Source organism: Musca vetustissima, unplaced genomic scaffold (assembly GCF_032173495.1).
Source record: "Musca vetustissima isolate MV318-11 ecotype Yass unplaced genomic scaffold, APGP_CSIRO_Mvet_v1 utg32982, whole genome shotgun sequence".
Lineage (NCBI taxonomy): Eukaryota > Metazoa > Arthropoda > Insecta > Diptera > Muscidae > Musca > Musca vetustissima.
The window spans coordinates 88,059-106,084 of record NW_026878297.1 but is presented as its reverse complement, the minus strand read 5'-3'; the positions used below and the strand labels follow the sequence as shown (position 1 = coordinate 106,084).

General features: G+C 34.6%; 2 protein-coding genes across 2 annotated transcripts; one reads left to right on the top strand and one right to left on the bottom strand.

Moving 5' to 3' along the window:
- Nucleotides 1-9,370: 9,370 nt before the first annotated feature.
- LOC133323104 (transcriptional adapter 3-like) lies at nucleotides 9,371-10,783 on the top strand. The gene has a single exon (XM_061532061.1). It carries the CDS (start codon nucleotides 9,371-9,373, stop codon nucleotides 10,781-10,783), a length of 1,413 nt encoding a protein of 470 aa, XP_061388045.1.
- A 2,401-nt stretch (nucleotides 10,784-13,184) lies between these two features.
- LOC133323103 (transcriptional protein SWT1-like) lies at nucleotides 13,185-15,201 on the bottom strand. The gene is made up of 5 exons (XM_061532060.1): nucleotides 14,538-15,201; nucleotides 14,086-14,280; nucleotides 13,713-14,024; nucleotides 13,493-13,651; nucleotides 13,185-13,421 (listed from the first exon to the last, which is right to left on the bottom strand). Exons 1-5 carry the CDS (start codon nucleotides 15,199-15,201, stop codon nucleotides 13,210-13,212), a joined length of 1,542 nt encoding a protein of 513 aa, XP_061388044.1. The 3' UTR covers nucleotides 13,185-13,209.
- Nucleotides 15,202-18,026: the final 2,825 nt, after the last annotated feature.

Here is an 18,026-nt window from a genome sequence, read left to right as displayed (position 1 = left end):
AAGGCGTGGATTTTTTAAAAAAAAGTTGACAGCCTATGCAGAGCATAGAATTTTAAAGAAGACTTTTAAAGCCTATCCAAGATTAGTCAATTTTTAAAGAAGACTTTGCAAGGCCTATCCAAGGCGTGGATTTTTACAAGAACTTTGGACGGCCTATCCAAGAGCATGGATTTTTTAAACTTGCAAGGCCTATCCACGGCGTGGATTTTTTAAATCCACGAAGACTTTTTTCAAGGCCTATCCAAGGCGTGGATTTTTTAAAAAAGACTTTATTCAAAGTTTATATGAAATGCCTAATATTGGAATCCTGCCGACTGTGAAGCGTTGTGAAGCTTAGTATAGTCAATCGAAGTACTCCCCTTAAGACCTTCTTTCTTTATATACCCGAATTTCTATCGAATTTTGAATGCTGTCCCTCGTCAAGTGTAGAATTTGGTTTTATGGCCATAAGACTTTTCACCATAAAATATATATTTCCTATTCTAATATGCGACATATTTTACAGACCAAAATGCAGGTGCTAATGTATAACAACAATAAAATTGTCTGTTAAATACCGATCATAAAGCAGATCTAATCAGATTTCTTGTTAGCGTTTTTTTTTTCTGGACAACTACGACATCAATCAAGTTGTCATTATCTACATTTATCAAAAAAGTACAACAACAAGAACAAAAACGAAATTGTTGTCATTGAGGTGTTAAGATACCTGACATCGTCTCGTCAGTACCAACCCAAACAACCCAACCTACCTCCAACAAGCGAACTTACGAAGTCATATATAAATGATCGGATTTACGCAGTGTTATCGTGTAACACACATACATATATATATATATAGGAACGTCACGGATGTATTGTTCGCCTCGTGGATGAGAAAAATATTGGCCACTATGTGTGAAGTTTTTTGTTTTGGTTTGAATTTCAGTATCTTATCGGAACAATAATTTGATGATAATTAGCGATTATGCACTGACTGAGAATGAGACAGACAGACAGCCAGCCAGCAGTACCCTGTTGCCGGTAAACAATTTTGACAATATTTTGCTACACCTGTCGTTAATTCAGATTATGTGTTAATTTGGGGTGTGGAAATGCTCGGTAAATATAGGAGTGGGAGTATGTATTTGGTGCAGTGAAAAGTAATATTTGGCTATGGAATAAAGGCCTGTATGAGGCGTGAATTTATTAAAGAATATTTTTCCAAGGCCTATCCAAGGCTTCGATTTTTTAAAGAATATTTTTTCAAGCCCTAGATGAGGCGTGGATTTATTAAAGAATATTTTTTCAATGCCTCTCACTATAAATAACTTATCGGTCGCATAATCGATCAATTTAACTGACTTAAGCATTTTTTATAAATGGACTTTTGTCCCACTGTAATCAATAATGGGTATCAAGTGTTTTGCATAAGCCAAAAAATCAAATATTCAGAAGTGAAATTTTCAGATTTAAATTTGACATTTCTAAAAACAAATCGATTTATCGATTTGACTATTATAGCCGTGTTGATTTTGCACTAAGCCCACAACTAATCCACTTCAACAAAATAAAGAGCAACAATCTAAATTTGTTTTCATATTTAAAATTATCTTACTGCAATCATTTATTTTTCAATATTATATTTTGTCGACTTTCAGCCATTTCCGATTTTTTTTTTCGCAACATTAAATATTTGCCAAAATGTCATTACCATTGAAAAATATACATATATTGAAAAAACAAACTATTAAATATTTGCAATGATGCATCATATTTTTTGAGAATTTGTTTTTCGTCTTCTTCTTCAATTTCTCAAATATTCGAAATTCATTCATTAATTAGCCTTCTATATTTTTTTGGGGAATTTTTTTGCGGTCCATTGTTAATGAGTGGAGGTGGGCTTGTCTTGGCTGTTTGTTGTTGTCATGTACCTACATACATATGTATGTATGTGTATTTTTTGGTCACAAACACAAAAATTTAGCAGACAAATTCAATTAGCATATATTTTATCTAAATATATTTAAATATATCGATGTAGATGTACAAACATACACCCAATCCATACAATGTATTTAAATATGGGGGGAGAACAGGGTATATACATACATACAATTTTATTCCTTGGAAAATTTGGCTCATCGAAGTAATGACAATTTTGAATTCATATATTTGGGAGCTATACCAAAAACCTGTGTCAATCGGACTAATACCGGGAGTTAGATGAATCAATCACATAAAATTGGACGAAACTATATATGGGAGTTATATTTAAATCTGAACTGACTTCAACCTAATTCAGTGCAAAAATTTGTCTCAATCGGACAAATATTGGGAGTTTGGTGCATCATTCACATAAAATCGGACGAAAATATATATGGGAGCTATAACTAAATCTGAACCGATTTCAACAAAACTTCGCAGACATCAGGCTAGACCTAATTCCGTACTCTAGCCAAATTTTGTCATAATCGGACAAATATTGGGAGTTTGATGCAGTATTTAGATAAAATCGGATGAAAATATATATGGGAGCTATAACCAAATCTGAACCTAGACTTAATTCAGTACGCTGTGCAAAATTTTGTCTCAATCGGACTAATATTAGGAGTTTGGTGCATCACTCACATAAAATCGGATGCAACTATATATGGGAGCTATCACTAATTCTGAACCGATTCCAACAAAACTTCGCATACATCAGTCTAGACCTAATTCAGTACTCTGAGCAAAATTTGGTCTAAATCGGACAAATATTAGGAGTTTGGTGCAGTATTTAGATAAAATCGGCTAAAAATATATATGAAAGCAATATCTAAATCTGAACCGATTTCCACAAAACTTCGCAGTCATCAGTCTAGACCTAATTCAGTACTCTGGACAAAATTGTATCTCAATCGGACAAATATTGGATGTTTGGTGCATCTCTCACATAAAATCGGACGAAACGGACGGATGGGAGCTTAATAAATCTGAACCGATTTCAACAAAACTTCGCACACATTAGTACTCTGTGCAAAATTTTGTCTCAATCGGTCTAGTTGAGGCGCGGATTTTTTTAAGAATAATGTTTCAAGGCCTATATGAGGCGTGGAATTTTTAAAGAAAATTTTTTAAGGTCTATCCAAACCGTGGATTTATTTCAGCGCAGTTACATTTTTCTTTATTTAATTGCACACGAGTAAATACAAATGTACCTGCGGATACATATGGGTTCAAAAATAACTGTAATCGGAGAAAAAGGGGGAAGGGATTGTAAAATTGTTAGAAAAAAGTGACATGTAGAGGTTTTGTTTAGCAGAACTTTTTATATCCCGGACCTTGAGATGGAAATTAATAATAACTAAATCTGATTTGGATTTTTGTGTGGTGGCTATGTCATTGTTCCAGGACACACATACGAAATACAAAATTTCAGATTCATAGATTAGAAAATTTACCTTTAAATTCCGAAAAAATATTAATTTTAAGTCAGTTTTACTTCACAAATCTTCGAAATATGAAACTAATTAATTTCCAAAAAAATCAACAACAATTTTTAAATATGCTTAGTTTGGAGAAAAAAATATTTTTGCTATGTTAGACCGTAAATTTGACAATTGACCTCCTTGTTATAAAATCCACAATTTTTCCCCCACAAAACGAAAAAAAAAAATAAATAAAACAAGAATCACAACAAATAGCAACAAATCAATCAGCACTTGCGTATCAACAGCAATCAAACAATGTAAATTATTTAGGTAAATACAAAATGTTTATTAGGGTATGATTCAACCCAATTAATGGTTAATTTTTTTGATTAGGATTAAATCTTTAGAAAATTAAAATATTAAACATTCGGAAAACACCACCATTTGCTATGCTGAAACACAGTGCACTATCCAAAATTTATCTCGAATACAAAACATGGCATGCATCAACCTAGACCTAATTCAGTACTCTGTGCAAAAGTTTTGGCTCAAATGGACAAACATCGATCGTATGATGCACCATTTACATAAAATCGGGAGCTATATCTAAATCTGAACTGATTTCAACGAATCTTCGTATACATCAGTTTGGGCCTAATTCAGTACTCTGAGTCCAATTTTGTCTCAATCGGACAAATATTGGAAGTATGATGCTCCATTTACATAAAATCAGAAGACGCTATATATTGGAGCTATATCTAAATCTGAACTGATTTCAACAATACTTGGCATATATCAATCTAGACCTAATTCAGTACTATGTGCAAAATTTGGTGGCAGTCGGACAAATATTGGAAGTTTGGTGCACCATTAACCTAAAATCGGACGAAACTATATATGGGAGCTATATATAAATTTGAACAGATTTTCACGAAACGTAACACACATTATTCCAGACTTAATTCAATACACTATGCCGAATTTCGTGCATATCGTACTATATTTAGGGACTTGGCGCACCATTTACCTTAAATCGGACGAAAGTACATATGGGAGCTATATCTAAATCTGAACCGATTTTTTTCATTCTTGACTTAATTAAGTAGGCTATGCCAAATTTCTTTCAAATCGAACGATATTTAGAGGCTTTCGCGCACCATTTACATTAAATCGAGCGAAAATATATATGGAAGCTACATCTAAATCTGAACCGATATTCACGAAACTTAATACACATCATTATAGACTAAATTCAGTATGCTATGCCAAATTTCGTGCATATCGAAGGATATATAGGGACTTTGGCGCTCCATTTACCTAAAATCGGACGAAAATATCCCATACCCATCAATAACACGGAATAGCAAATTAAAATCACATCGGTGAGAAAATGCGCCTAGAAGTCTTATTATAACGGAGCCGGACAGCCATCCAAGAATCAATCCGTAATGCCAAATTGTAGCACCATTGGTTGGACAACACGTGGGAGCTTTATATATCAAAACGCGGGCCGATATTTATAATATAATTTATAATAAGATTTACCACCCAATTAAGGTTGAAATAAATAATAATAATTGAAATAAATAAAATGTCGAAAATGAACCAATTAGTTGGCCTGCATTAAAATCATATCTGATTTAAAAAATAAAAAAAAAAAATAGAAAATCTAATTTGAAAACAAAAAAATACCTGTCACAAGATGATTAAACTACTCTGTTCAACGGTTTTGCAGGGTGCAATTTTTAACACCACTCAGACTCCTATTAATTTTGAAAATTCTTAATGGGCCACCAGGCATGCAATATTTCAATTTCGTCCAAATATCATTCATTTAAATTCCAATTGCTACGAATACAATGTAATCGGCTAGAACTGATTAAAAATAGTATTATCAATGTTGTTGTGGTTGTTGTTGCAAACGTCACATTCCTAAATATGTTACAAAAATAGTTATAAACACAAAAAAAAAATATGTTTTAAAAAAAAATCTTGCTAAACTTTAATAATGAGCCATCATACTCCTGCTTATTATTCATATAAAGCAATTAACCCAGTATATAAATTTCCGAAAACAGCAAGTGGAGGGGCTTTGCAATTTGATAACACCAATGACCGACCGGCAATGTGCCGAAAACATTATCAACAGCTTCAGACACGGCCTCAGCTCGGGAATATATGAATGAATGACTCAATCCCTCGGCTTCCACTTTAGATAATAACAACAACAACAATCATTCTTTACAATTAATAAATGTCACAGAAAATTTAATGGGAATCACAAGACCCACCAGCCAGCATGCAAGGCGGCACAAGGCATTGTATTGCATGTGTACATGCTTTCTAAATAATAAAAACAACAACATGAAATAAATTACAAATCGATATGAAAATATTTTCTTGTTATCAATTACCTTCCGTCTTCCTTGGGTTGAAATCCACCAATGATGTTTTAATTTTAGATTTTAATGCCACACGAAGGAAGGCACAGCAAAACAACACACAAATTTATTGTTAACCCCTTTCTTTGGGTTGTTGCTTTTTTGTTTTTTTCTTGGGATGCACAAAGTCGTTGTCGTCTTGGTTATCACATTGACCAAACAAAAGGCAACAACAACAAAAATGAAATCAATTTGATTGATGTTATTATTGGTACATGGTACATTAATAAAGTCGAGGTCGTTGTTGTTTTTTGTTCTTGGAGAAAAAAATTCCCCAAAGTGAAAAAACTGCAAGGCAAGGTTTTTTGTTTGTTTTTGTTTACAACTTTCTTCTTTGTCACATCAAACTTAAGCTTCTTGTTTTTTTTATTCGCTTTTTTCTCGTTTCTTATATCCCTTTTTAAAACAAATAAATCTTCAGTCTTTTTTTAATTTGCTTTGTTGTTGTTATTACTAAATAACTAGTATTTATTATTATCATTTATTCACTTTGTTTTTCTATTTTCTTAATTTAATTTCCATTAGTAGAAAAAATATCACTTGGTTTCGTGTGAGTCGAAGTTACTGTTGTTATTTTTTACTAAAATAATAAGCAGCCGTAACAAAATAAAAAAACTAAGAACTTTTCCACCGCGACAAAACACAAACTTCTGACAACCCGACGTTTTCCCATCTTTCCCGTATTTACGTGCTATCACCACAGACAAACAACAATAAAAATTATTTAATTTCTACTTTGCTATCAATTCTCTATGGAGGTGGCAAAGAATTCGATAACTGTATAATCGATAATCAATAGAACAAAGAAAACAGCTGTTTTGCAACAAATTGCCGCTTTAATGATGAAACACAGGGTGTTTCGATGTGTCAACGATGGTCTGATTATAACATTTTCTCAAGGTGGCTTGTTCTGGCGCGTTCGTCTGGAAGTAATTAAGGGCTAAGCAGAATGCTCGCGTTGAGCCATCCGTCGCGTTATTTGTCATCGAAAATACAACAACCACAAGGAAACGATATGCGTTTGTGTTATTCTTTCCTTGTGGTTGTTGTATTTTCGATGACAAATAACGCGACTGATGGCTCAACGCGAGCATTCTGCTTAGCCCTTTACTGTTATGGATGAAACAAACATTTCATGGATGGTTTTTGGAAAGATTTCATAACCTTTCCATAACAAGCTACCTGTTGTATATATTTATTTTATATTTGACATTGGAATCCACTACTTACATAATCTATTTATTTATTTATTTTTTTTTAAGAATATTTAAAATATCTTAAATCGATCGGAACCTTTATATGGTGGCTAGTCAGGGTAAATTGCCACCAGGAGACAAATAATCACCAGACAAAAGACAGCAGGGTTGGGAAATTTGCCTAGGACCTTGAAAATATTGAAAGTTAAGCAAGATTTTCGTAAGAAGACTATGTAAAATCATGAAAATTGGAAAATGCACCTAGGACAGGTCGGCTGAAATCATGCCCAAAATATGGAATATTTGGGGGTACCGTAAATGGGAGATATTCTTATTATTACGTATTTATCCCGAATGAGAATCCATTGTAATAATATAAAATCAATTGAGTTGCCTTAAATATCGAAATTAGCAACCTAATTAAAACCTAAAGGGTGGCGTAGGGGATGATAGATACCCATGGTATAATAATAGAAGGTAACAGCAAGTGTTGTTGTACAAAAAACGATACAACAACCACATGGAAATTTGTTGTTGTAAGTTCTACTAGTGTCAACTCATTTGACAGAAAAATGTAAACAAACAAACAAATTATCATCAAATTATTTTTATTTTGAAAATGACATATTTTCGAATTCTCAAAATAAAAATTGAAAAACATGAATGAAAATCTATCAAATTTATATTTCTATCGCTTCTACATCTTTCCTATAATTGAGCCATAGCCACATATATGTGTAACACATATGAAAATGCCGGGAATAGGGAGTTGTTCCTTGAAGAAAGATTTGCTTCCTCAAACTTTCCCAGCAGGCAGATTGAGTAAGTTGAATACGGGAGCACATTTAATAAAGAACAATTACAAATTGTATGCGTTCCCAATTTTCCTGTTGGGTGATTTTTAAAAACATAATTTGTCAAATTCTTATTGACACTAGTATTACGTTGGAATCAAATCAGCTGGGACTTGCTGTTACCTTTTATAATTGTACCATGATAGATACCAAGCAACGGCCCTGATTGGCTTTAACATGGCGAAGTCCAGGCTTATCTTGGTCCCTCTTTCATCTCAATTGTGGACACTGAGCTACCCGCGGTGTCACCTGGGGTAGCTATTCTCAACACCCGTTGAAATGGTGAGCTAATATGTGCCGCGAGTTCACCCATAACAACACTAAAAAAAGGGTTGAGGCGTTGGGTTAGTTACCCACACTCGGAAAACCCCTCCTACTGTGAAAAAGCAAAGAAAAAGAAAACTAAACCCCCCAATGTTGACGACCGCCGCAAACGTATAAAGGACCACGATCTGCGAATCTGCACTTGGAATGTGCGCACCTTGTAAAGAACAGGTGCAGTTTTCGCTTTGGATTATGTACTCAAGAAGTACAAAACCGATATTATTTCCTTACAGAAAATGCGATGGAAAGGGACTGACGTAAGTAAATCTGATGATTACGCCCTGTATTATAGCTGCCATAAAACGAGACATGAATTTGGCTGCGGATTTCTGTTTAACAGGAGAATAAAAGACCTCGTCTCCAGATTAACTCCAGTAGATGAGCGAATTGTTATAATCCGCATAAAAGCGAAGATTGTGATAGCCAACAGATGCTGATATGGTCTAAGTAAGCAGTTTAGAAACAAGGTCACCTCCCGCCAGACCAAGCAAGGCCCCCTCCCTACATCCCGACTAATCAGTCCACAAACTGCGTATGGTTCTCTGATCATCTTCAATAGTCATTGTATGCTTCATTAGAAGCTAGTTCATCGGGTGTATTTGATTAATATTATAGTAAAGTAGATGTTCATCATGCGACTAATTAACTACCGGCCGTTATTACACAAATATATAATAATATTTTATCTGAATCACCCTGTTATATATTTTTTATCTGTATGAATGGCCACGTACAAAAAAGGTACAGCAACATTCAAAACTTTCCATCCCTGCCAGCTATTCAACTGACACTAGACTGTTGTTGTCAAAAGTATTATCGATAACACTATCGATTGCTTGCCACCACTAATTTGTTTACATTAATAAATTGCGGATGTGATTCAGTATTTCTTCAGCTGCTGCTTGACAAGAATAGAAAAAAAACGAATATTTATAGTTCATCGCGCTTGCAAAACGAATAATTGTACGTATATTTGCATTACGTTATTTGTATTTTTGTTATTTAATATTAATTTTGTACTCAAATAACGGATTCTAAAGGGGGTGCGATTTAATTGGGGACACAGCTTTAGTTCTGCCTTTTGTTTATATTATTTTTGTTGTATTTTGTTTTGCAGACTTTCTTCGAGTTCAAAACTCGTTGAAAACACAACCGGCACCAACATGGCCAAAAGCATGAAGAGTATGAAATTGCCAATGGGACAGCAGACGAACCCTCCGGTATCCCCAGACACAGAAAGTTCATCGGGCCTGGTAATTCCCATGATAAAGACTAAGGATTGTCCCAAACAATTGCCCATCTACTCGGCGGCCTTAGGTAAACCCGCCGAAGATTATTTGGCGGCCGAGGATTTGGATAACATACAATTGGAATTAGAAAAATTACTCTCCAGTGTGGCACTACGTTATCGGGTACTAAAATTGGAATATGAAAATCTCGACAAAGATGATAAAAATAAAGATAAGAAAAGTAAACATTCACTGCAGCTGTTGGGTGCACAGGCGGGTGAGAAACAGCCCACTTCACCGGCTACGGCCATGACCAGCAGTGGGAAACGTAAACGAGATGAAACATCGTTGGTGCGCAAACCAAAACACACCACACTGAAACATGCTAAAAATTTACACAATAAAAATAGTCCATTGGCGGCCCAGCAGACAGACGATAGTATGGATTGTGCGCCAGGGGTGCATGGTGGCGCCACCAGTCGGGATGTACAAAAACCAATACCTGCCAAAATAGATACCCCCAATAAATTTTGGCTTTCCGTTGAGCCATATTGTATGCCGCTGACAAATGAGGATTTACGTTTGTTGGATGATTTAATGGAGCAGTATAATGGTCCACTGGTGCCACCAATACCTGAACTGGGACCCCACTACTCTACCATATGGGCTGCAGAGGATATGAAGGAAATTCAACAGGGGTCAAATCCCAATACCAATAATCGTTTGAAGCCTCAAAATAATGGTGGTGTTAACAATATGCTCAAGAAGGCCGATTCCATTGTGGATGAATGTGTGACGGGGCCATTGACACAACGTTTGGTCTCCGCCCTAATGGAAGAACAATTGATCACAAATCCAGCCGATGTTGTGGCCGACAATAGTAATAGCAGTAGTGAAAATACCCACTCTTCGGCAGCAATGAGTTTCCGTTCGCTGTCAATGTTAAGGAATTGCATTGGCATCGAGAAACGGGTCAAGAAAGAGCTTATCGAACAGGGTATCTTGGATATCTCAGATTTTCCCAATAATGACGAAGATGAAATACATGCTGAAATAAAACGTTTAGTTGCAGAGCTATCGGCCATTGCCGAATACAATAGTAATGCCTTAAAACGTCTGCATGAGGCAGCGAGTGAGGAAATAAAACGCTTAGAAGTTAAGCGAAAACTCGATGCCATTGATCAGGAAATATTGGAGACCTATAAAAGGACACTACAGACAAAGGCAAAACGTAAGCCACTATCACCGGAAGAGCAACAGGAAATTTATCGTTTAACAGCCGAACAAAAGACACTTTCGGATCAATTGGAACGTATGCAATCGCAGCATCCATTTCCAATGGAATAGTAAAAAAAAACAATTATTAAAAAAATATTTTAAAACTCAGAGCAAAAATTATGGTTCTATGTATTAAAAAAATCCACAAAATTAGCTATATATTTTGAAATGAAATCTTTAAAACAAAAAAGGTTTATGTATACACAAAATTTAAAAATACGTATTTTCAAAAATCTATTTAAACTGCCTAATTAATAAAAATACAAATATTTGATGAAATAAAAATGTAAAAAAAAGGAAATCACCTACCTTTCAAGGATTAATATCCCCAATGTAAAGGAGTTTCATTCAAAATACACAACAAAAATTATATTTTTTTATTCAAAAAAATGTCTACAATTGTACGCACACACGTCTTTAATGCACTACGCAAGTTTTAAAACTGAATCGATTAGATGCTGTAAAGTTTATAGAATGCATAGCAATTTTTTGTTTTGGGAGGCACGATCTTTAAACAAATAAGCCTTTCCTTTTGTAATCTTATCTCTATTATTTATAAAGTTGTAGTTAATTAAAAGAAAAAAAAGCCGATTCAATAACAATATTCCAAAATTTTGTGTAAATATTTGCACAGCCAACAATAAAGGAAAAACTGGAAGGGTAATAATAGCTAATCGGAGGAAGAGCATTCCTATGTTTGTTCTGATAACACAAAAAACGGAAGTAAAGTTTGTGGGGTAATTTTGTTTTCAATATTGACATAAAATAATTGGTAACAAACAATGGCGCAAATCATGAAATTCCAGCAACGGAGGAAGGTATGTATATTTGAGGTATGTATTAATGTCTTCATATATTTTTAAAATTTTAAAGAAATGATGATTTATTATAAAAATTCCACGACTTGAATAAATTGATTATACAAATTCCACGCCTTAAATAAATTGATTATAAAAATTCCAAGCCTTGAAAAAATTGATTATTCAAATTCCACGCCTTAAAAAAACGATTATAAAAATTCCACGCCTTAAATAAATTGATTATAAAAATTCCAACCCTTGAAAAAATTGATTATACAAATTCTACGCCTTAAAAAAAACGATTATAAAAATTCCACGCCTTGAAAAAATTGATTATAAAAATTCCACGCCTTGAAAAAATTGATTATAAAAATTCCACGCCTTGAAAAATTGAATATAAAAATTCCACGCCTTGAAAAAATGGAGTATAGAAATTCCACGTCTTGAAAAAATTGATTATAAAAACTCCAAGCCTTGAAAAAATTGATTATAAAAATTCCACGCCTTGAAAAAATTAATTATAAAAATTCCACGCCTTGAAATATGTATTTTGAGAATTGAGGACAATAATAAGCAATAATTTCAATCTGTATTTTTAAATATTTTAAAAACCTATTTTTATAACTTTTATAAAAAACTATAATAATTTTTTTAATTTTCTTAAAAAAAATGATTATAAAAATTCCACGCATGGAAAAAAAATTTGATTATAAAAATTCCACGCCTTAAAAAAATTGATTATAAAAATTCCACGCCTTGAAAAAAATTTGATTATAAAAATTCCACGCCTGGAAAAAAAATTTGATTATAAAAATTCCACGCCTTAAAAAAATTGATTATAAAAATTCCACGCCTTGAAAAAAATTTGATTATAAAAATTCCACGCCTTGAAAAATTTGATTATAAAAATTCCAAGCCTTGAAAAAATTGACTATAAAAATGCCAAGCCTTGAAAAAATTGACTATAAAAATGCCAAGCTTTGAAAAAATTGACTATAAAAATTCCACGCCTTGAAAAAAAAATAATTTTAAAAACTTATTTTTGAAAAATTCCACGCCTAAAAAAATTTATTACAAAATTCCACTCTATAGAAAATGATAATTACCAAATTCCACACCTTAAAAAATACATTAAAAAAAATCCACGTCTTGAAAAAATGTCTTTAAAAATTTCTTTCCTTCAGTTCGCCTATGAAAGATTCCCTGTATTCAGCTCGTCTAAGAAATGCTTTGTGCCTTCACTTATTCTAAAAAAGGCTCCCTTCTTCAGCTTCTCTGTGAGCGACTCTCTTCCCTTTAGCTCGTCTTTAGGCTCCACACAGCTCTCTAGTAAAAAAAACTTAAAAACAAAAAATTTTTTAACAATAAATATCCATTATTTATATCATTTCGCAAGTAAATTTTTAAATATTTACTTTCAGTACAAACAAATAAATCCAAATCCATTTCATTTAGTTTAGAAAATTTCTACATCCTATTTTCTTCAGATTCTTTAACAAACGAAAGTTGTAAAGAATTTTTTTCCACGAGAAAAAAATTAATAAAAATTATTTACATCAAGTAAATACTAAATATATATATATATACAAGATCATATATATGTATACGAATAATAAAATTAATTATTAATTAACGGAATTTGAAATTCTTCATAACAAAAGAATAACGAAATTTTTGCAACCAATTCAAGGGGGGTCAAGATTGTGATTTACTAGGTTTTGACAACAAATCCGATTTTGTGGCAACTAAAATATTATTGCATATGGCTTTATTGCGTAAATTTACATCTTCGGTGAGCAGTAGGAGATTGGGCACTTGAGCCTTGGCTTGTAGACAACAATTAATGATACTGTCATCGGCCGAATTGACATCGATTAGATGATGACGTTCCTCTAAGGCAGTTTGGGCTGTGAAAAAAAAATAGAAACTGAATTTTAATTTTTTGTTTTTATCGATTTAAATTGCATTTGACCAATACCCAATATATTTTGTGATTTATTTTCCAATTTCTTATTCAGATATTTAATGGCACGCACAGCTAAAGTTTTAACACCCTCCTTGCAGCCGGAACGCATTTTTAGTTTATCCAATTCCTGTAAAACGCCATAGGGTATGTATAGCATACTGCCTTTGGTATCTGCAAGAGATTATTATCTAAAAAAATAATTCTTTAAAAAAAATGTGATTTTCAAACTCACCACACAATTTCAATTGAGTCAAATCTTCAATGAAGCTTAGATGGTCCAGCAGGACATTGGTATCCACCACAAAATAGTAGTAATCTTTTCTCCATTTGTTGTTATTATTGCCCATGGACGTGGATTTCTTTTCCGCCGACAATCGTAATAGATTTTCATTAACCGCATCATAAATATCTCCCATTGTTTCGGGTAGGGATTTTAGGGACGATTCTTTTGGTGCTACTAATGGTAAATTTGATTCACTGCTTGATATTACTATGGTATACGTATCTTCTTTTACAAATGGTTCCCAATCCATTTCTTCAGTTTCTGAAATTCGGAAGGGATGTGTTTTCAAATTTTCTTGGTATTTAAATATTGCAAGACTTACCATCATCCATAGTATTATTGGCAGTATGAAATATGGAAGTTGATGTCTCATTTAATGATGTCTCTATTGTCTTTGGTGGCCCTGGACTGGTGTTGGTGGCATTGGGCAGTGATGAGAAGCAAGTCGAGCTATTTGCCTGCATGGATTGCTGCTGCGTCAACAGAGATTGTCTTAGGCGTTCCAAACGGGAATTGGCTAGAAGAAGAACAACAAATTAAGGGGTTTTAAAGATGAATTAAAAGGCATATTTATAGACGAGCAGAAGACAGGGAGTCTTTCATATTTTTTGAGGCTACCCTAAGGCGTGGATTTTTGAAGGAGCGAAACTTTCGCAGAGGAACTAAAAAAAGAATTCCTTCAAAGACAAGCTGAAGAATCGAATCTTTCAGGGACGAGCGGTAAGCCTGTGTGACGAGAAGATTACATTGTTAAATAAGAACCTTATCACTTACCCGATCCCTTACAATACGCTGGAATATTCAGATTTTTCGGTGTACTTGGTGGTGTGGCGAAATTCAATAATGACGTGGATGATGTGGAACTGGTATTATGTGATGTATCTGCACCCAATGTCCTTTGAGCTTCCCTTAGCTCGCTTAAAGCTTGCTGAACAGGAAACGAATTGTGTTCAAATTTATTTTCAGTCTTTTTGGCGGGTTTAAAATTCGTCTTAGTTAACAAATTCGAAGTTTTTGTAGCAATATCTTCCGTTTTGTGACTACCAAATGGTAGTTTACATATCTCTTTAATTTTGCTAACAATACCCGAACGAATACTACCAAAAGTTGATAACTTATTGGGGTCTGATTCGCTATTTGTAATTGCAGGTGATGATTGAGTGGTGACCTCTTCACAAGGTAACATTTCGGTGTCCTCATCCAATAAATAATTATTATTGGCGGGTAATGATGTTACCACCTCTTTTTTAGGGATGTCTATGGGGCGTGACGTTTTGGCAGCTGACGGAGTAGCAAAAATATCCAAACTAAATGTATTATCTTTGCGGCTTTCTAAAGATTCCAAATCATTTGAAAGCGGTCTTTTAATGGCCCGTTTTCTTGGACTAAGAGGTTCTTTGGCAGAATTTATAGATTTTTCTTTAGTTGTTGTAACCATTTTATCCAATTCGGATTTATTATCTTCAAGGCTAGCAGAAGTTTCTGCATCACTGGGTAGGGATCTTTTGCTGGCACGTTTACTTGGGGATTCCAAAGTGGATTCTTTACTTTTTCTGGGCTCTGTCTTTGTATAAATCTCCTTTGTGCGATTTTCCGATTCTTTGGAAATAGTTTTTGATGTCTTCTTTTTAGGAGAATTATTTACATCTTTGGAACCTTCATTTTGTAACGATTTCTCCTGTTTTTCTTTCTTGGACTCTGCTAATTTAGCCAATTTACTTCTACTCGAAGAAGGAGGATCATCTTTTGTTTCCTTACTTAGAGGCCGATTCTCCTGTTGGTATTTTGAAACTGAAGTCTTTGTGGATTTTGCTTCACTGTCGCCCGAGGCACGTCGTTTACTGCTCCTCGCTTCCTGTTTCTTTGATTGCTGCACTTTTATCTCATGTTGCAGTCTTTTAAGGCGATCTTGGGCAGGAGTTTTCAAGGGTTTGGGGGCTGAAATAATGAGTACGTCTAAAATATACTTCTTTCGAATGTTTATCAACACTTACCCGATATTCTTGGTGGGGGAGACTCTTCCTCAATGTGAGTTTTTCCTTTGGAAGGTGACTTGTCCTTATCTGTAACCTCCCCATTCGACGACTCTTTGTTCTTGGCTTCTGAGGGCAACCATTTGGTTTCACCTGTAGCTCGATTAAATAAATAATATCGTCCCAGACGACTTTTACTTTGGACTTTTATCCAATCGTCTGGCTTTTTCGATTTCTTATCATCCATTTCTTTTGTGACAAATCCGATTCTGTTGATTGATTCGATTTTTTTATTCAATTTTAATTCCTTTCAAATCTAATATTTCAAATCTAATACCGTCCATGGAACATTTCCACGGCAAACACACACACGCGAATAGAAACGCTGTATAAAGAGTAAAATGCAAATAAATTTCAGGAATCAAAACAATACAAGGATTAATAATAAAGGGCTCTATAAGACGAAAATAGAAACAACAGGTAGAAAGGTTTCTAGAAGTCGACAGCTGATGTCGTTTGTCAACGACATGCTGAGTGTTGTTAAATGTTGGCAATGCTGTCATTTAAAAACACTTAAAGAAATAAGTATGTTCCTAAAGAAACGAGAGATAGAGAGAAGCTGAGGGAATTCTTTCAGAAAAGTGCTGAAGCGAGTCATCTAGGCGCGCTTAAGGGCTAACCAGAAAGCTCGCGTTGCGTTATGTGTTATCGAAAATACAACAACCACAAGGAAACGATAACACTAACGCTTATCGTTTCCTGAATTGTCATAGACGAGCTAAAAGGGAATCTGTTCTGAAGTGGACGACGGTCTGATAAAGATGGATGAGATAGAAAACTGCGGTCAGGGAGTCTTCAATAAACGTTTTGGCGTTAGGGTGTCTACATAGACGAGATAAAAAAGATAGGAAGTGTTTCAAAGAGGCTTGTATGGACGAACTGAAGTCAGGGAGTTTTTCATAGGCCGGTTAAAGGCAGGGCGTCTTACATGGAAGTGCTTAAAGAGCTGAAGAAGCAAGACTTTCATAGAACTGAAGGGAGTCTTTCATAAACGACCTGAAGTAAGGGAGTATTCTATAGACGAGCCGAAGTCAGGTAGTCTTTCTTAGAAGAGCCAATATGAGGTAGACTTCGTAGAAGAGCTGATGTTAGGGAATCTTCATAGACGAGCTGATGTCAGGGAGTCTTTCATACACCAGCTTAAAGCAAGAACTCTTTCAAGGAAGGTTGATGAAGGGGACTTTAATGGAGCTGAATGCACGGGGTCTTTCATAGACGAGGAAGGAGGTTTCCGAAGACGAGCGGAAACAAAGTATTTTTCATGAAAGAGCTGAAGGCGGAGAGGCTTTCGTATACGTAATGAAGCACGGTGTCGAACTAATAGGAGTTTGAAGGAAAACGATCTGAAACAGATGAAAAAATGATAGGAAACGAAAGGAGTCTTTAAAAGACGAGTTATAGGGAGTCTCCAGGGACGAGTTGTAGGGAGTATCTAGAGATGAGCTAAATAAACTCTCTCATAGTTGTGTCTTCATAAGAAGTCTTCATAGACAAAGGGAAGAGCTATTATATAGATGAAATAAAGAAATTGTTTGTAGACAAAGTGGACATGGACATGTTCGATATAGATCCATGTGTGGACACGGAACCCGTACAAAGGTCACTCGTCATTTTACGTATATTGATGGATCTATGTTTAGATATAGCCTCCATATATAGTACCCGTCTCATTATGCGAGGCATTTCGGATTCTTCGTTATCTTGGCTGAAAAAGTAATCCCCATCCGTTCCCTTCTAGGTATGACCTAACAGAGTTTGAATCCAATGCCTTTAGATTCCAATTTTTTCGTGGGTAAACATCATAGCTATCAGGATCAAGACCAAGGTTCTCACGTGACAAGTCAGTAGAACTTGGCTATCCGATAAATAGACTGACCGGCTGGTGCGTAACTCTCGAAGGGATCTTTGAACATTTTAATATTTCTTTCAAACTTAGATGAAGTTCGAAGATGAATATCGATCCACTTATCGATAGATGGGGACACATCGGTTCCCTCCTTCTAATAGCTTCCCTACAAATGATCCAAATCTTAATAATTTAATCAAATATTAAGCAAATGCAATGACCGATTTGATCCAAAATTTGAATATAATAATGCTTTACCTTGATTAGTTCAAGCCCGAATGTGGGATTCATTGGTCCACTTCTTCTAGTACCTTCCCCACAAAGTGTCAACATTTTGAACATTTGTTAATTCAATATGACACGAAACTTCCCACCAAAAAGTAT

Excerpts from the sequence above, each read along its gene's own strand:
- LOC133323104 (XM_061532061.1), top strand. The coding sequence starts at position 9,371 with ATGGCCAAAAGCATGAAGAGTATGAAATTGCCAATGGGACAGCAGACG.
- LOC133323103 (XM_061532060.1), bottom strand. The coding sequence starts at position 15,201 with ATGGTTACAACAACTAAAGAAAAATCTATAAATTCTGCCAAAGAACCT. Across the intron at positions 14,281-14,537 it reads AGCGTATTGTAAGGGATCGG|CCAATTCCCGTTTGGAACGC; the intron begins GTAAGTGATAAG and ends TTCTTCTTCTAG. Across the intron at positions 13,652-13,712 it reads GACTCAATTGAAATTGTGTG|ATACCAAAGGCAGTATGCTA; the intron begins GTGAGTTTGAAA and ends AATCTCTTGCAG.